Source organism: Chinchilla lanigera, unplaced genomic scaffold, assembly GCF_000276665.1.
Source record: "Chinchilla lanigera isolate Chin_1 unplaced genomic scaffold, ChiLan1.0 scaffold00038, whole genome shotgun sequence".
Classification (NCBI taxonomy): domain Eukaryota; kingdom Metazoa; phylum Chordata; class Mammalia; order Rodentia; family Chinchillidae; genus Chinchilla; species Chinchilla lanigera.
In genome coordinates, this window is record NW_004955439.1 from 7524734 (window position 1) to 7542332 (window position 17599).

Genomic DNA, 17599 nt, shown 5'->3' on the forward strand with positions numbered 1-17599 from the left:
CCCGCGCTCCCGGCGGCGGCCCGCGGAGGAGGCGGAGGAACCGCAGCTGGACGGGGGCAGCTGGAGGAGCAGCCGCACAGCTGTCCCGTGTGCGGGCGGCCGGCCAGGATGACCCGCTGACCGCGGCCATGCAGCCTTGACGGAGTGACCCGCGCTTGACCGCCGCCTCCCTAGCCCAGCGGGAAGCGACGCCGTTTACCATGGAACCCGTGACCAAGTGGACCCCCAAACAAGTCGTGGACTGGACTCGAGGTGAGCGGGCCAGAGGGGGCCCCGGCGTCCTCTCGCCTTGGGGCTGGAGGGAGCAGGGGCTGCGGAAGGGGGCGCCCAGCCCCTCCTGCGGGCCAGGCGCGGTGCGAGCGCCGCGGGGACAATGCAAACTTCTGCCGAGTGCGCCCCTGCCTCCTGTGCCTGCTCCGAGCCGCTCCTTCCGGGGCTGTGCTTTGTGACAAGCTCAGGGGAGCCCTGTCTTTAAACCAGGGAGCGGGGGTGACGCTTCTGTGGAGTTTGAGCGCCGGGGGTGCGGGGCTCGGGCCTCGGCGCTCCGGCGTGAGGGATGCCCTCCCTGTCCTCTCTCGGGGGTACCCGGCGACCTGGCTGCCAGTTCGCCAGCGCTGGGCACAAGGAGCCTTTGTGTGGGCGACTCCCGCTGGACCTCGTAAATGCGGGCCGCCCCGGCAGTCTGCAGGCGTGACGGGGTGGTTGGACAGGTAGAGGGAGACTCGGCGGCCGGCTGAGCCTGTCTGTTTTGGCTGGAGAAGGCTCCCCAAGAGCCGGCGCTGTGGCATCCGTGCCGGTGAGAATCCTCGAGAGAGTCAGGAGTCCTGGGGAGTCGTTGGTACCCCCGGTGGCGCAGCTTTTTCGGGCCACATTTAAACACTGGGGAGGAGAAATGCGTTTTAAGCCAGTTTTGAGTTGTACAGTCTTTGGCAGGAGGAAACGCCGTGGGTGAGTGGGTGATGGGCGGGTGGGCCGGGGTAGGAGTTTGTACTCCTAGCTGTCTTGCTTACTTTTCAATTTAGTGTCTCCCAAGAGTCCCAGGGAAAGTGCTAGAGGGCAACTTAGTCCTTTCTGTACTCTTCCAAGGGAACCAAGTACACCAAGACCAACGAGTGTATTTTCAGGGCCTCGCCCTCCCCACTTCAGCATCTGTCCATTTCAAGTTACTATTTTCTTCCCTTTCTGTCTGCTCGTTCAGGTGAGTACGGTGTCCCTTGTCAGTAATAATAACCACAATTGTATAGCGCTTCATTCACAGTGTGCTAAGCGCTGACTCTGTGTTCTTGCCCTGGTCACCAAGGTAGGCCTGTGAGGTAGGTACTGTTGGTGAGCGCAGGTCACCTTTCAACCTGTCTCACCCATGGCTGCAGCATAATGAAAACGGATCATCTCATTTCTCATGCCGGCGCCGGTGGCTCTGGTCGTAGACCGCTACTGGAATGGAGTGTTCCAGGCATGTGGGGTGTATCAGTGGGTATGTCTGACCATTTCCTGCTCTTCTAGGGGAAAGGAAGGAATATACCCTCCTTGAGTAGGGGGTTAACAGTAAATAGCATTGCCAGTGCCCCGTTGACGTAAAATACATCTATATCCATACCTTGGATTAAAATGAAGTCTTCCCTAGCTAGCTAGCAACTTGCTGAGGCTGATTTGGTCTTTTGTACCTGTAAGTGAGGCCACAGAAATAAAGGTTAAAAGTTAGCACCTGTTGAGCTCCAGAGCTGTTCTGTCCAGTCTGGGGGCGGATGCCCACATTAACTCTTGAGTCCTTGTAATGCAACTAGTCAGGGCTGGGGATATAGCTCAGTGGTGTAAGTGCCTGCCTGGCAAGCGTCAGGTCATGAGTTTGATCCCCGGTACTGCAAAAAAGAAAAAAAAAATGCGACTAGTCAGAATCGCAACATACTCTAAGTAGGAGATACACAGGACATCTGAAGACTTGGTGTGAAAAAAGAATGTGAAATATCTTAGTCATGATTTTTATGTTCATGACATATTGAAATTATATTTTGGTATATTTAATAAAATAACATTTGTTACCAGGACTAGCATCACCTGTGTATTTCTCCCTTCTAAGTATGGGCCCTAAAATTTATAGCTGCTCAGTGCTTACTTTGTGGCTTCCATTCTGATTGTATTGGACGGTACTGCACTGGAGTAAAGAAAGGGTTACTACGTCTTATCACTCCTTAGCTGTGCCAAGCCTCTGCTGGTCTACTTGATAATGTACAACTGGAAAGATGGTGACAGGCACACAGGAAGATTATGGAGTGAGATCTTCACACCCTCAAGATTTGTGCCTTTTTTTTCTGTTTTGGTCCCCTTAGGGATTGGGAAAGGACAAGTGTAAATTCACATCCTGTTGTATTTGTTTAACATTTAAAAGGAAGAGCAAATTAAAACATGTTTTTGGTATCTAGTTCCTTCACTGTGATGGCTTAGTTGAGATTGCTTTCATCTAGGAAAAGTTTTCTGTTGACCTGAAAAAGCAACTGTGGTCGCCTCAGTACATTTGATACTAGGTTACTTCCCTGTGGCTAGTACCTGGCAGCTTCACACAAAATGCCTGTGCCCTTTTGGACCCTTCCTTACAGCCTCTTAGAAAGACCTGGATACTTTCTGTGTGAAAATCTAAAAAAAGATAAAAGGAAGAAGTGCATGGCTAACTCTTAGATAATAAGAGGCCATATTCTTCCAGATTGTATAACACAGTATTTAAAAGTTTCTCATCATCATGACGTCCAGGTATTGACTTTTCAATAAACTATGGACTTATGCAAACTCCTTAGCTTATGGGACTATTTTTGGCTGTCTTTGCTAATCTCTGTGCCCAACCCCCATTTGAGAACTATGTCCCCATGATAAACAGCTCTTTATGCAGATTTTGCCACTGTTAGTATTGCTTGACTATGCATATGATAATTATGAGCTCAAGATTTAAAATGATCTGTAGGAAGCCTGAGGTTAAAAATTAACTGAACCTGACCACGTCTGTAGCCTGAGCTCATGCTGGTGTTATGAGACAGACTCCTGCCTTAGAAAAGTTGCTGTGTGCAGGATATATTAATTTCTCTGGCTCTTGTTATTAATCTTTAGCTACACTATCACCAGTTTTACCATAATATTAATAGATGTAAGTATTTTCAGTATATCAGGCAGAGGCCCGAGCATTGTGTAAATAACCACCCTTTGAGGTAGGAAATGTTATTTACATTTTGCAGTTGAGTAAACTGAGGCACAGGTTAAGTACCTCGGCCATTGTCACCCAGCTGGCAAGTAGCAGAGCAGCATTTGACCCCAAGTGGTTAGGTTTCACTTCCCGCCCTCTTCTCAGGCCACGCCTAGACCGCACTGAGAATCTTCACACTTACAAATGGACCTCCTGGATTTGATCTTTAGTGGAAGCCATCCCTATGTATATCTTCTTCATCATGTTCTGTGTGTGCCACAAAATTATTTATAATCAAATTAATTCATAGTTCGTGGCAGTTAGCCAGATAACTCAGTAAAAGCTTTGTAAAACAAATGATCTTCTACAACATGTAGACTCAGTCACACATAATAGAAAACCCTTTGGATTAACCAAATGGTAGTTTTAGTTTTCTTTTGTAAGGGAAGCAGAACTGTCATTCCTAGCATGTGACAGAACATGTGACGTTCATCCTGTCGGCCTGGATATGGAATGGCTGCTCTTCCCGAGTGTTGCATTTCTGTTCCAGGTAGGAGAAAGGAGACTGTGGAGGACAGAAGAGTGGTGACAGTCAAGCCTTCTCCTTTAATTAGTGCTGTGAGAAGCTCCATCAGGTGAAGTGGCCTCCACCTTCGCTGTCAGAAGTGGCCACTTCATGCTGTAAGGGAAGCTGGTCGTTGTCTTTTTTTTTTCAGTTGGGTATGTTGTGGCCTTGATAAAAACTGGAGTTTGGTGAGTAAGGAGGAAGGGGAGAATAGACATTGGTATGTAGTAGGTAGGCTCTCCTGTACAGGAATTTACATGTATTAACTTTCGTGGATCGGCCCTCAAAGCAGGATGCATGCCACAAGTTCCTTCTTAGAGTGCTCAAAAGCCAGCTCTGTTTTAGAAATACAGTGCTATACCTTTATTCCAGTTTTGTCAGGTCAAAACCTTAACTTTTCCAAGGTTTGTGCCTCTGAACTTGATTGAAGTAGCAGGAGTTTTGTAATCTGGCTACTGTGGGTAGCCAGTAACCTGGCTTCTGCTCACAGGCCGCTGGGGAGTGTGCTCTCCAAGCAGGAAGGGGAGCTGCTTTGTCCCAGCAGCTCCGCTTACCACTGGCCTTGATCAGCTCTGTCTCTGTGTTGCTGAGTAAGCACATCTGTAAAACCCAGCTTTCGTCCCAGAGCAGAAGTGTCTGGCCAGCTTCTGACCTTCCCCACTTACAGCCAGAAGTAAGGACACTGTTTTTCTTCAAAGGCGGAACCTGTTGGATTCAAGGCGTTCGACCCCCCTCCTAACTGGCCGTGAGCATTGCTCTTGCCCTGTAACGGTGGCCAGTACATGGCCTATTGGCAGTCCTAACGTACCTCACTGTGTGCTCATGGAGGGGCTGGGTTTCTGTGTTAACTGTAGAGATCCTATACACTGTGGGTCAACTACAGTGTACTACCCTCCACTATAGCTTAGCTATATTTCTGTTGCTGGGAGATATACCTGATAGCCACAAGTTAGATAAGGAAGATTTACAGTGTTTTAGCTTACAGTGTATAGAAGGTTCAGTCCATAGCTGGCTGGCTCCAATGAAGGGTGGCATGGCAGAACTGCAGGCAAGAAGCAGCGAACCTTCTCTTTCTTTTTTGTTTTATTTTACCCAAGCTATACGCCTGTTGGTTGGTGCCATCCACATCCAGAGTGAAGTCAGTAAATCCATCCCTCACACCCAGAACTATGCTGTATCACTCGGTGCACTAATCCAGTATCATACACTCATGACCCAGTCAGTCCGCAAAGCCCCAGCTATGAGCACATGAGGTTTGAGGGGTCATCTAGACACAAACCATAACACACTATGAAGCTCTCTGCGCCCCTGTTCTACAGGGCCAGTTTTCATCATCCTGATCGCAATTTCAGGGATACCCTTTTCTTTTAAGCTTCTGTGATCACAATAAAGAGAAGGTCCTTTTCTTTTAGCTCTTATAGCTCTACCAGTTGGCCACAGATTAAAAAAAACTCCATATTTCACTCTATTCCCAATTCTACTGTATCTCCTGAACTTTAGCTATAAAGTTTTTTCATCTTCCTTTTTTTGTTATTTTATATTTTAAATTTTCTTATAGTGCCAGGGGTAGAACTCAGGGTCTCAAGAAGGAGGGGCAGGTGCTCTATCACTGTGCTCTATCTGCAACTTCAAATTGTCCTAGTCATAATAATGGAAAAACTTGGATTGAAGCATATATGCTGTTCAAGCTTGGTTTAGACTTCCTCACTTAATTCTCAGAAAACCCAAACGAGGTGAATGTACCGTATTCAAGAAATTGAGGTAGTAAGAGGAGATTGGCTGAAGGGCCCATATTCACGGGTGATGGTGCAACTGGTAGTGCCCTCCTACTGCACCGCTTCATCTCTGCCATACCTGACCTGCGATGGCAAAGCTTGGGGTTTGGAAGCTTGGGTTTAGGAGTTAGGATGGGTTTGCCTCGCCGCTCTACCTCTGACTGTGTGATCTGATGTAAGCTCTCCATAAATCGCTACTCATGCTTTTATTGCTTCCTCTTCTTTTATCCTGTAGCTCCTGGACATAAATTGTTCTTGCTGAGCAGTTAGGTCTGTCATGAGGAAGCTTCCAACCATCCAGGGGCACCAACCAGTCTGTGGAAAAGAAATTTTCTTCCAGTTGCCAACCAGTCAGAGGACTGGACTCGCAGTAGATCTGGAAGGTTCTTGATTATAAATGTGTTTTGTTCATATCATGAACTTTCTCTGGTAAATCAATTCAAACCATATTTCTTCAACTTTTTTTTTTAAATAGTAACTGGCCTTTCAGTGCGCATGGCATTAAGAAAGACTCTTGAGGTCCATTGCTAACCCCTCTCTGGCACCTGGTCCATGACCTGCAGCTTGGGCCTCACCTAGAGCCTTATTAGAGATGAAAAGCTCACGTCTGTTAAATCACCATCTGCTTTTTAACAAGATCCCCTGGTGATTCATGCACCCGTTAGAGTTTTAGAGGCCCTGTTTTAAGATATAGCTTTGAACGTGTTCCCACACTTTGCTGGTAGGTCTTGCTACTGTAGTATTGGGCTATCTGATTGGACATGTGCTAAATCTATTTTACTTAAGTTCAGGAGTAATGGCACTTAAATTTGAGGATGCTTGGCTTGGCCACTCATTAAACCAGAAGAGCAATCTGGGGGCGTGTGCTTATATTTATAAGCATCACCTAGCAACAGCATCAGTTCATTCTTAGCAAACCAAATGAAACATTTCCCCTGAGATTTTTTTACGGGTCCCTTGGGACTTGAAGAGGTCTCATAACAACTAAAAAAGAAAAAAAAAAAACAAAAAAAAAACTTAAAAAAAGTTCATTAATAGAAGTAGTAAGGAGGAGAGCCCAGGGGGAGGTCTGTGGTCACTGTGGTTGAAGCTTGTTTTGGGGATACTCAGCTGGACTTGGGAAGACAGGATGGGCTTTTGGCCGGTCACATTGTCCTATAGGCTGTGACTGCCTGGGGTTTACCACGTCTGGCTGATTTTGGAAGGAGATTACATTGCTGATGGGAAGTGACACTGAATGTCACTTCAGGAATAATACCCAGGAAATTTTCAAAATTTGGAAGTTCGTGTTGTGCCAGACTGGGGTGTTCCAGTCCTGTATCCGTGGATATGGGGAGGAGACCTTTTCCTGCCTGGCCTCATCTGGCAGATGTGCTTTTCTTCGCATTCACCGCATTCAGTCCCCTATGCCTGTATCCCTGCCTCTCTCTCTGACCATCCTAGCTGGCTGTGCTCGGGGACATTTGTGTTCTTACCCCACTTCCCATTTTTATTGTACTTCCTGCTCTTTCTGGAGTTTTTATCCTGGCTTAGGCATCATCTAGGCTTTAAGTGACTCAGTGGAGTTTTGTTCCTACCAGCTCTTTGGAGCATTTGGGGCTTGCTGTCGTCTTCCTCTCCACGGGCCCACAGCTGCCCAGCTCCCATGCCTCTCCACTGCCTGGGAGCGGAACTGAGGTCTTTGGAAGTGAAATGAGTTGTCTGAGCCCGAAGTCTGGGAGCTGGGACCAGGCTGCACAGGTTTCTGCTCGCTTGTTCTGTCTGCACCCTGTTCCTCTTGTAACCAAGGTGGGCGCCTTCTAGTTCCTTTCTGATCAGCAGGTGTGGCAAGGAGCAACTTCAAGGAGCTTTTGTCTTTCTTCATCGTTCCTTCAGAATCTAAAACAGTCACAGGACACATTCCTGTGACTAAACTACACTTCTTCTGCAGGATCCTAGATGTTTGAAACTTGATTTTTTAGCAGTTGGGACATGGATCATGAATTATTTATTGAAATTTCTTGTTTTGTAGTTTCAGAAGGCAGCTCAGTGATGGAATGGATTGTTTCTCTTTTTGACTTTCTTAGTCCAATTTTTATTTTTAATGCAAATTCCTTGTCTCTGAGATGCAGTTAGCATTTCTATTAGGCAGAGTCACACACACACACATGCATACATTTACCTTGTTTAAACAACCCTGACAATTTTTATGGCCCCATTTGCTGCTTGCCTTTGATTCCTCTCAGCGTATTCATTCAGCTGCTTTGGAAGGGAGTATCAGGCAGCTCTACTGAGTGGTACATGGGTTCTGGAAAAAAATAGAACTAGATTCAAATTCTGTTTCTCATATAAAGGGGTTTGAAAGCTTGAGTATGCACCTTCTTCAAACTTGTCTTTGCAGTTTTTTCCTCTATAAAATGGGACTGATCATGACCTACTCACAGGATTATAGTTAGAAAAAGACCAGATAAGATAGGGAAACACCTTGCCTTATGTGTGGCGTATAAGTGTTCAATGTATTGATTTACTCCTAACACCTGCAAGTGAACTTGTGGTACAGTCACGTTACTATTTTAAGAAATATTTGACTCTATTATGACTGATTATTTGTTTTCATGTGCCTAATAATAATTCCTGAAAATTCTCCCCCCTATTCTTGGTGCACAGAAGGTGAATTAAATGGACTTCATCTTCTGTCTTCTCACAGTTCCCTTCGGCACTTCCCCACCTTCCTTTTGAGGACCCTGTAGGTCCTAGAGGAAGGCGGTGTCATGTAAAGATTTAGCAGTAGCTCTTTAGGAAAGCAGGAGTAGCAGGAGTATTTACCTTGGTAACAAATCCTGCCCTGAAGTAAAAAGAAACATTACCTTCATCCATTCATCAGGTGCAGCATCCCAGTATCTACAAGGGTTGATTTTAGGACCCCTCTCCAATACCAAAACCCTCAGATGCTCTAGTTTCTTATATGAAATGGTGAGGTGTTTGTGTATAACTGACCCACATCCTCCCGTAAACTTTAAATCATCATGTGATTACTTGTATAGTACGAAGTAGGTGCTATGTAAATAGCTGCTATACTGTATTGTTTAGGGGACAGTGGCAAGAGTAAAAAGTTGTACACGTTCAGTACAGACAAAGTTTTTTTCTGAATACTTTTGATCTGTGGTCAGTTGAATCTGTTAATGGGGAAACTGCATGTGGGGGGCTGACTGGTTCTGGAGGACCTACTATGTGCCAGATGTTCCAGGTGCAGGGATCTGGTAGTGGTCTGCAGGCAGTGATCTAGCTGCATCTTAGCTTTAGTGTAGTACGTGTGTGTGTGTGTGTGTGTGTGTGTGTGTGGTGACAAACGGGAACAAGACATGTGAACCAGAAAATATCTGTGACTGATGCATGTAAAGAAGAAAACAAGCAGAGATGTGCAGAGGTCAGAGGCTTCTTTGGATGGAGTAATAGGGAAGCCTTTCCGAGATAATGACATAAATGGTAGGAATGAACTGGCCATGGGACAACTATGAAGGCCAGTGTTGTAGGAGAGAGAATAGCTTGTGCAAAGGCCCTGTGGTATGATAGAGATCGAAGGGTTTGAGAAAAGGAAGTGTGGAGTCATGTAGAGCAAGGGTGGAGAAAGAGTGGGAGAGACAAAGTGGCTAGATCATATAGGTCTTGTGAGTCATGGTCATGCATTTGCAGTTGCTGTCTGATGGCAAGCAGAGAAAGGATATTATCTGACCTGTGTTTTTGGAAGGTCGCTCTGACTTCAGGGCTGGAAGGTGTGGCAGTGCTCTGCAGGTGATAGTGTCTTGGACTAAGGTGCTGGTGCTTCCAGCCTTTGTGAAACCAAGACCCAGTACAGTTGGTGCATCCATAGCTTCAGCCCTCAGTAGTTTAAAAATCATATCTGAAGCTGGGATGCCTGTTTCTTTCTTTCCAGCTGGAGTCAGGAGAGTCCCCCCAACCCCTGATCACCCCCGGCCGTGCGTGATGGTGGTCTAAAATAGAGAGCGCACTGTCATTTCGCCTTCACATGCTTCGCTCACGTCACTGTTCTTTTCTGGCAGTTTTTGCTGGAGCTACAGTTTCTGAAGCTGTGCTTTCATCCATGAATAGGGTTTTTGTGAAAGTGGACTTAGCCTGGTTTGTTTTCTTTGACATCAGACGGCTAATTGAACAGTTTTTAACCTGGGACCAGAAGGGCACATGCAGTTGTGTTTATGAGGACAAAGTGGTTCTTTTGATTGCGGATCAATAGGTGGTAAAATTAGGAAGCTTTGTATCTGAAAACTTTTAAAAATATTTGAGTAACTGGAACTGGCAGATCTTACTTAAAATATTTGGCTCTGTGGATGGATCGTCCTAATTTTTACTTCGGAAAATATAACCATTTTGGTGGCATAGATGATATTTTGGGAAATTCTCAGCAAGGGAGAGTTGGACACTTTTATTAACACTTGGTGTGTCACCTCTGGTGGGTAGGCAGGTGGGTAGGCTTGTGGCAGAATTTTCTTGGAGCTTTTCCCACTGCACACACCTGCTTCTAGGCCCCCTCTTGGGTGACTCCTGTCAGTCCCGTTGGAGGAAAACCCCTACGTGTTATCTATCAGAAGAGGCAGTGATTATCGCAATCTGCATCATGCTCTCCTGAGGAAAGCCTCTTAGTGAAAGGAAACATTCTATTTCCTCTTTCCAGAGACCTGCAGAGGGGAAAACCTTGGGGTTCGGGAGTGGATGTGCACGTGTGCATGTGTCTCTATGTTTCCAGCTTTCCTTAAATGTGCATAATTGAACAGTCACGCACGTTCTCAGAGTGCTTTTAGAATCACAGTGTCTTTGAGAGAATCAAGTTGACATAGCAGCTGGAATCTGATCTGTGAGCCAGAGAAGGCTGGCTCAGTGCGCGGGGTGGACCTCACTCCCTGTAGCACCTGTTGGGGCTGTCAGCACCATCTTAACGCAGATTCCACTGGAGTCTCCACTAACCCTGAACAGATGACAGGTCTGTGAGCAGCATTTTGAAATATGGCTCCAACTACACTGATGCTTAAAATTAATAATAAATACTTAGAAAAACGTCAGAGTCAGGCATGATGGTGCACACTGTAAGCCCAGCTACTTAGGAGGCTGAGGCAGGAGAGATACAAGTTTGACTCTATCCCGCATAACTTAGTGATACCTTGTCTCAAAATAAAATACAAAAGGCTGGGGATGTAGCTCCTGGTAGAGCACTTGCCTAACATGTGTAAGAACCTACCTTCTATCTAGAGTACAGCAAAAAGATAAGTAGTAAACAAACATTTTTTGCTAGTGAGATGTCCGGCGACATATGAGATGAAGTGATTTGGTTGTAGACACCCCCAGGCCAACTTGAAGGACTTCCTGTAAAACTGATCTATAAAGAAAGGTCTTTCTTGGAGATAGAGAAGGTCTTCATTCTTGATTGGATCTGAATAGCAATCTGCTCACCCCAAGGGATAGGGAAACTTAAAGAGCACTTATAAATAGGGGACCGGAGCCCTGATGGTTTAGCCTGAACTTTGCAAGAAACTTTCCCAGCTACATGCAGGTGGTGCCTCCTGACCGACCATCTCTGTTGCCTTTGAGCATCCTTCCCAGCATCAGAATCACCTAGATACGTGGATATGTAAGTTCTTGGTGTCCAGCTCAGATGCACAGCATCAGAAACTGGAGCTAGGATCCAGCTGGGAAGCTGTGTTTTAACACGATCCTCAGGTGATGCTGGTGCTGACGTCGGAGGACGAGGGGTCTGTACACTCATATGGAATGTTCAGAAATTAATGACAGGAGTCAGACTCTCCCGACAAGTCTTGCCAACAGTTGGTTTTTAGCTGATGCAAAATGACTAAGCAGAAAAGAAAACTTTCCTGATAGGGACAGTTGCGACACATTTAAATAGATGAGTTAATATGGCTTGGTTCATAAGTACTTTTTCCGCAGAATAGGCAGGGAAGGGTTAAAACTGTTATTCCCCAGGCTCCCGGCCAGCTGCTCAGTCCCGCGTCCAGACATCCTTTTATTTGGTCCCTCTGTGAGTGCCTGGCCTCCGGACAACCCACAGAGAGGAGCGTGTTTCATGGGTCTAAAGGGACCTGTTTAGGTTTTGTGTGGAATTTCCAGGCCTTATTGAAATGGAGGAGCAGAATGTAACACCTTTTCCCTCCATTTTGAGAAGAGAGTTGACAGTTGTTCTTTCTCACTTAGCTCTCAGGTTTTGGCTTTGAACAAAGTTGTATGGAGTTGTAAGGAGGAATGAGGGGGGAAAAACCAGGAAGGAAGAATACTCGGAGTGGCAAATAGGTTGCACTTCAAGGGGAAAAACTCTCTTGGTCTCCATTTGCAGATATCGGATCATTGCAGAGAGAATGGGAGAGCCCTACAGCTCACCAAAGGCAAGGGAATGAAAAGGACATTACAGAAGTAGATGCAGAATGCTGGGATGATGCTATGACTTGGAACAGGGGTAGCGAACTTGGATGCTGGAGGGGCCAGTCAGACTCAGAAATGGAAGTGTCGGGGCAAGCGAGACAGTATTGTCAAGACTGGCAAACCCAAAGGAATAGGTCTTTGAGTTTTGGTTGTTTTATGTTGTTCTCAACATAAAACCTGTTGTTTCCAGGTCTTTGAAAACCTGTGTTTTCAACATAGACCTGTTGTTTCCAGGTCTTTGAACTTTGGTTGTTTTATGTTGTTTTCAAATGAAGCTCAGCGTCCATGTGATATTTCCCAGTTTTTAGAAAAACTATCTATAGATATTTTGGCTTATATCAAACAAAACATACTGTGGGCCAACTAGCAATACCTCTGTGAACAGCCAGTGATGGGTGTTAGTTATCCTAGTGACAAGTGTACCTGCCAGATGTGAATAAAATTGGCTACACGATAATTCATCAGCATTTAATAAGTTGTTTATTAACCTGTAATCACATTTTGCCACTAATCTAATTCCATTATTTCTAGAATTATGAGGTACCGTTCCACTTAGGTATTGCTGTGCCACAAATGCTGATCCCTTAAAGGACCTAGCAGATCACTGGGTTCTGTCCAGTGTGAACACAACGACCTGGATTCTCCTGATCAAGTTCACTTGTGCAGTATTGGCTGTGGAGCATCAGCCTCTGGCAAGAGCTCCTTCTTATTTTATTTTTTACTAGTACCTGTTTGCAGTGCAGTGTTTGCACTCTGTGTGGCGTTGGTACATACACATCACACATCTTAATTTTTTTTCATCCCCCCTCCCTCCTTTCCCTGCTTCCTCCCTGTCTTGATCCACTTCCCCTTTGAAAAAGGTCTCTCTCTCTCCTTACTTCCTGTGGTCTATCTTTTATTTTGCTCTTGAGTTATATTTTGGGTTTCTCATGAGAAGAAGTGTAGTATTTAAGCTTGTGTGTCTGACTTCTTTTGCTTGATGTTATGATCTCAGGATGGATCCACGTTTCTATAAATGACTTATTTATCTTTCCTCATTGCAGGGGCTCGTTTTGAATATTCACGTGCGGTCAAAAATAGGAAATACATTCAAATTTTGGTGCTGGTCTGTGAGGTCCTATTGGAATTTTTTTGTTGTTAGGTGATTGCAGGTTGTTTCTATCTTTATTGTGCTGTGACTTGGCAAACCAAACAAAACTAACAAGAAAAACAGTATGTTGAGTACTTAAAATTGGAGTAATGTTCACTCTAAAATACAGTGTACAAAGCTTTGCACTAAAACCGAGGGATTATTATTATTACTGTTATTATTATTATTTTTTTTTTGTCTTTTTGAGAGAGGGTCTCGCTATGCAGTTCAGGCTGACCTTGAGCTCACTTTGTAGCCGAGGCTGGCCTTGAACTGTCAGTGATCCTCCTGCCTCAGCCTCCTGAGTGCTGGGATTACAGGCATGCACCACCACGCCCGGCTCAAGGGATTATTATAAGCTTTCAGTTTGCTGTATGAGTATATAGACTATGTCTATTATGTATATATACATTGAGATTATACACTCATCCATATATGCATATACACATGCATGTATGTTCATGATGAATGACATTTTATGAAATCTTCATTAGATTTTTATTTCAATCATTGATGTCTTTTAAAAGCTTAAAATTTTAAAAAAGTGTAGATTTTCTTTTTCTTTTGTACCAGTTATTCTGCTTCATGCTAGGGACAGGAAGGTGGGTTAGATTTAATTGGAGCCAGTCTCCAGGAAGCCTGCAGTTTCACGGGGAGCCAAGCAGTTAGCAGCGGACAGTTATTGAGATTCTCTCTGGGTCCGGCTCTTGTGAAGGCTTTTCTGAATTCTCTTATTCGGTCCTCACAATGCTTGTTTGACACTGGCACTTTTATCATCTTCTTTTTAGAGTTAAAGAACCCAATCTCTGATGTAGCTAAGGTTTCATAGTAAGAAAATGGAGATCAAATGAAGAAACATTTGATTCTACAGCTTGACCCCTCCCTTTCCCTCCCTTTGGTAGGGACCATACATTCGGCTTAGTAAGTTCCCAGAACAAGGGAAAAAGTTATATGATTAACAGTGTTGTTTGAATGGGTCCACTTAAATATAACTTGTAATTTTACCAGTGAACAAAAACATTTGAGAGACTATTATATGTTTCTCTTTTAAATATTTGATGAGACTTTGGCAAATGGCAAAAGACAGACTTTTAAATATATTTAACAAAGATTATGGAACCTTCGGGAAGTCGCTTAGTATTTTTAGGTTCTAGTTCTCTCATACAGTAAAAGTCTGAAGTTATGTGACTGTATGTTTTAGACAGACTAGAAGGAGATGCACCAGAATGCCCCACTGGTCCTGCATAGGTAGAGACCTGCCAGTGGCTTTATTAGTCACTTCCCTTACTTGTGTGTATTAAGGCAATCAAGGTGGTTTCTCCTCTACCCAGAGCTCTGGCTGCCGTCCGTTTGGCCTCTTGTCTAGAAGCTTGGGAGAAGGCTAGGTTTAAGGAAAAGCTGGGGGCTGTTGGGCTTACCTGCATGTCTTCTGTCCAGGATGTTGGCCCTCATGTCCTAGCTGCCGTACCTGCTCTCTGTGCCCTGCAAACAGCTTGCCCATCTGGGTCGTTTCTTTATCAGCTGTGTCTGGGTTGGTTTGATGCATATTAGTCCATCATAGCCAAATGTGTCAGGTTGTGCTGCCTGAGTGCAAGATTTAAGGTGTTGGCGCTCAGATTTCAGGGGATGTAATACTTTCTGTTCAGGACTGGACATTGCCTAGCCCTAACCCTCAGAGATTCTGGTGATGTCTTTGGCTGTGGTGGAGCTCAGAGGACTGTGTGTTTGATAAGTGACCAGGTAAGTAAGTGTCTGTAGGTGGGGTGCGAACTACTGTTGGTGACGCCCTGACTTTTAGGAAGTTTGTTCTGAATTTAGTGGGTAATTTAATAGGGAGATAATGCGGAGGTTGGGAAGGTGGGGTGTTACTGACAGAACTGTGGATGAGGAGGACTTGGACAGGAGCATGAGTGGTGGTGAGAGTCCAGCTGGGAGGCCTTCGGGAGGCCCTCTGTGAGGCTGTGTGCTGGCGCAGAGGCCTGCAGAAAGGTGAGAAAGGATGCAGAGAGAGGGGCAAACCAGGAGCACTCTGTCGGCCTCAGTGTGGCCTTAATATGGGGACTCTGAGGTCCAGGTCTCATGACAGCGTGGCTGTATCACTAGATATGTGTTAGGTTCTGGGGGAAGATCTGCTTTGTGTTTTTAAGAGCAGCACCCCTTATGCTTTATCGATACTGACCTCAAAAGCTGTGTGTCTCCCAAAATAAAACCCATTATTTTATATAATCAGTAAAAAAGATGCTTAACCCAATTTAAACATTACACAGTGTATATGTGTATCAAAATATCACGTGATGCCCCAGTATGTATTAGTTTTTAAACTGTGACAAATAAAAAGGTTAGCTTTTATCTTTTCTTAGTACATAGTCAGTTTTATCCTATATTTTTAAAGCTCTTGCTAAAATTTAATTTCCATATTATGCCTCCCTATATTATTCTTGTAATTTACATTGTAAAGCTGCAGCTAAAATTCAGATTCTAATATTGTAAATGTTCATGTTTTACTTAAGCATATTTTCAAACAAACGAATGAAAAAAGCTGTTCTGGGGTGTAACTGATGCATCTTGCCTAATGCTACCATGTTGGTTGATCCCAACATTTAAGAAAACAAAGTGCTCTTTGCATTACAGCTCTGTGATTGTCTCATGTTTTAATGAGGTGCAAATATCATACATTTCGGCACATGCAATGTGCTAAAATAGGGTAGTGTTAGCTGAAATGCGGGTTCTCAAGCTTGTGTGTGAAATGATGCAATATACATGAAGGTGACACCTTGAATCATTCATGTGCAATGCTCCCTAAGTCGCAGACCCACAAAATAAAATACAGAGGATTACGGTGCTGTAGGGTGGTAAATGGAAATCTAAAAGCATTGCTGGTCAATCCAAATGTATCCTGGAGCAATCCCTAAACTCTTGTCCGGTGTGTAGTGAGCTAAGCAGTTGTGGCTGACATTGCTGGTTGTAGCAGCTGCATGGGTGGGTGACAAGCTTCCTGACTTTACTGCCTGGTAAGGGTTGCCAAAGTGAGTGGTGAGTAGACCAGCCAAGGTGCGCAGGGCTCTGCAGGGCCTGGCGCTAAAGGAAGGAGGTGGAAGATTCTTCTTTAACAGGCATGTAGCCTCTTTTCTTATTCATTGTTGGCCCAACTGAGCTTTAGAAGCGGATGAGATTTCTTCTATCATCTCTCACATATAAAGTCATCAAGTTCTGTATTTAGTAGGATGAACTATAAAATGATAGATTGCTTTTCTCATGTGCTTGGTCTGGTTTGATATTTGTATGAGCACTTGCTAATCCCTCACCTCTGCTTTGTAAATTAAAACCAACCCAGTTTACTTGAAAATGGAGTTCTCAAAGAGGTGTGATGTCACCCTAACGTACTAGGAGCCATCTAACTCTAACTCTTGTCTCTCCTTGCTGAACTTGAGTGTCCCATGAAGTGGCACTTCTTCCACCAAGTCTGGTGGTGGTTGATGTCCATTGTGCAGGTTTACTGAGTACCTACTGTGCACCTGCCAGGCACAGTCCAAAGAGCTGAGAATACAGCAGTGAACGAAATAGACAATAGCTTCTGTCTTCCCAGAGCTGAGCTTCTAGTGGGGGTGGACAAACAGTGACACTCACAGCGCTCAAATGTGACCTGTGCTGTGGAAAGGGCCAGACATGGGAGTGAGAAGAGGATGAAGAGGCAGCTTTAACTTGGGGGACCAGGGAAAGATTCCAGGGAGCACTGTGGCCGACAGTTGGAAGAATGTTTTGGCAGACAAAACAGCAGGAGCAGATGCCCTGAGACAGAGGACCTAACCTGTTGAGGAGGCAAGGAGGGGCACAGTGACTGTCACAGAGGGACTGAGGAAAGGGCAGCAGGAACTGGGGTCCATGGTGTGAAGTCTCTGAGATCCTGTTAAATACTTTGGCTTCAGTACAATGTTTGGGAGAGCCGTTGGAGGGCTTTGAGCTAAGGGGTGACACCACATGTACATTTTAAGATTGTAATAGCGACTGTGCAAGGAGGAAGTCAGGTGACCAATTCAAATGGTATGGCAACAATCACATGAAAGATGATACTTGACCAGGTGGGGGCTTGACCGTGAAAGGTGCTCCTGCTCGGGGTGTTCTGAAAGGCCAGTGGGATTCACTGAGGGGCTGGATGTTGGTAGGAGAAATGTCTGGTGTGAGGAACTGAAGATGACAGGGTGAGGGAGAAGTGGGTGAGGGAAACTCTGGGTTTGAAATCTGCAGTAACAGTTAGCCGAGCGGGGATTAATGGAGGATGTTGATACTAGAATGAGGAAGTTAGTGGCCAGCTGAGTATCGATGATATGCGAGGTGGGAGAGTAACACCAAGTAAATGAGTGTGGGGAGAGTGGAGAAGAGATGAGATCTGTGGCATGGCAGAGCCCCTTTAGGAATCTTGGAGATGAGCAACTAGCAAAGATTGATGTGAAGTTGCTGCCATAGGTAGGTGGGAAACGTGATCGAGCGGTGCGCTGAAGGCAAGTGAACAAGGTCTTTTCAGAGGAGGGAGTTAGGTT

The 17599-nt window shown here is 45.0% G+C and overlaps 1 protein-coding gene and 1 pseudogene across 1 annotated transcript in view; one reads left to right on the top strand and one right to left on the bottom strand.

Annotated features, from left to right (window-relative positions):
• LOC102021393 overlaps positions 1-202 on the bottom strand; it is a 99410-nt pseudogene extending 99208 nt beyond the window's left edge.
• Positions 1-17599, top strand: part of Cnksr3 (CNKSR family member 3) — a gene marked incomplete in the record, with an annotated part of 92047 nt that overhangs the window by 333 nt on the left and 74115 nt on the right. The window contains 1 exon segment of the mRNA XM_005390557.2: positions 1-252. Within this exon segment, the coding sequence (XP_005390614.1) occupies positions 201-252 (52 nt within the window).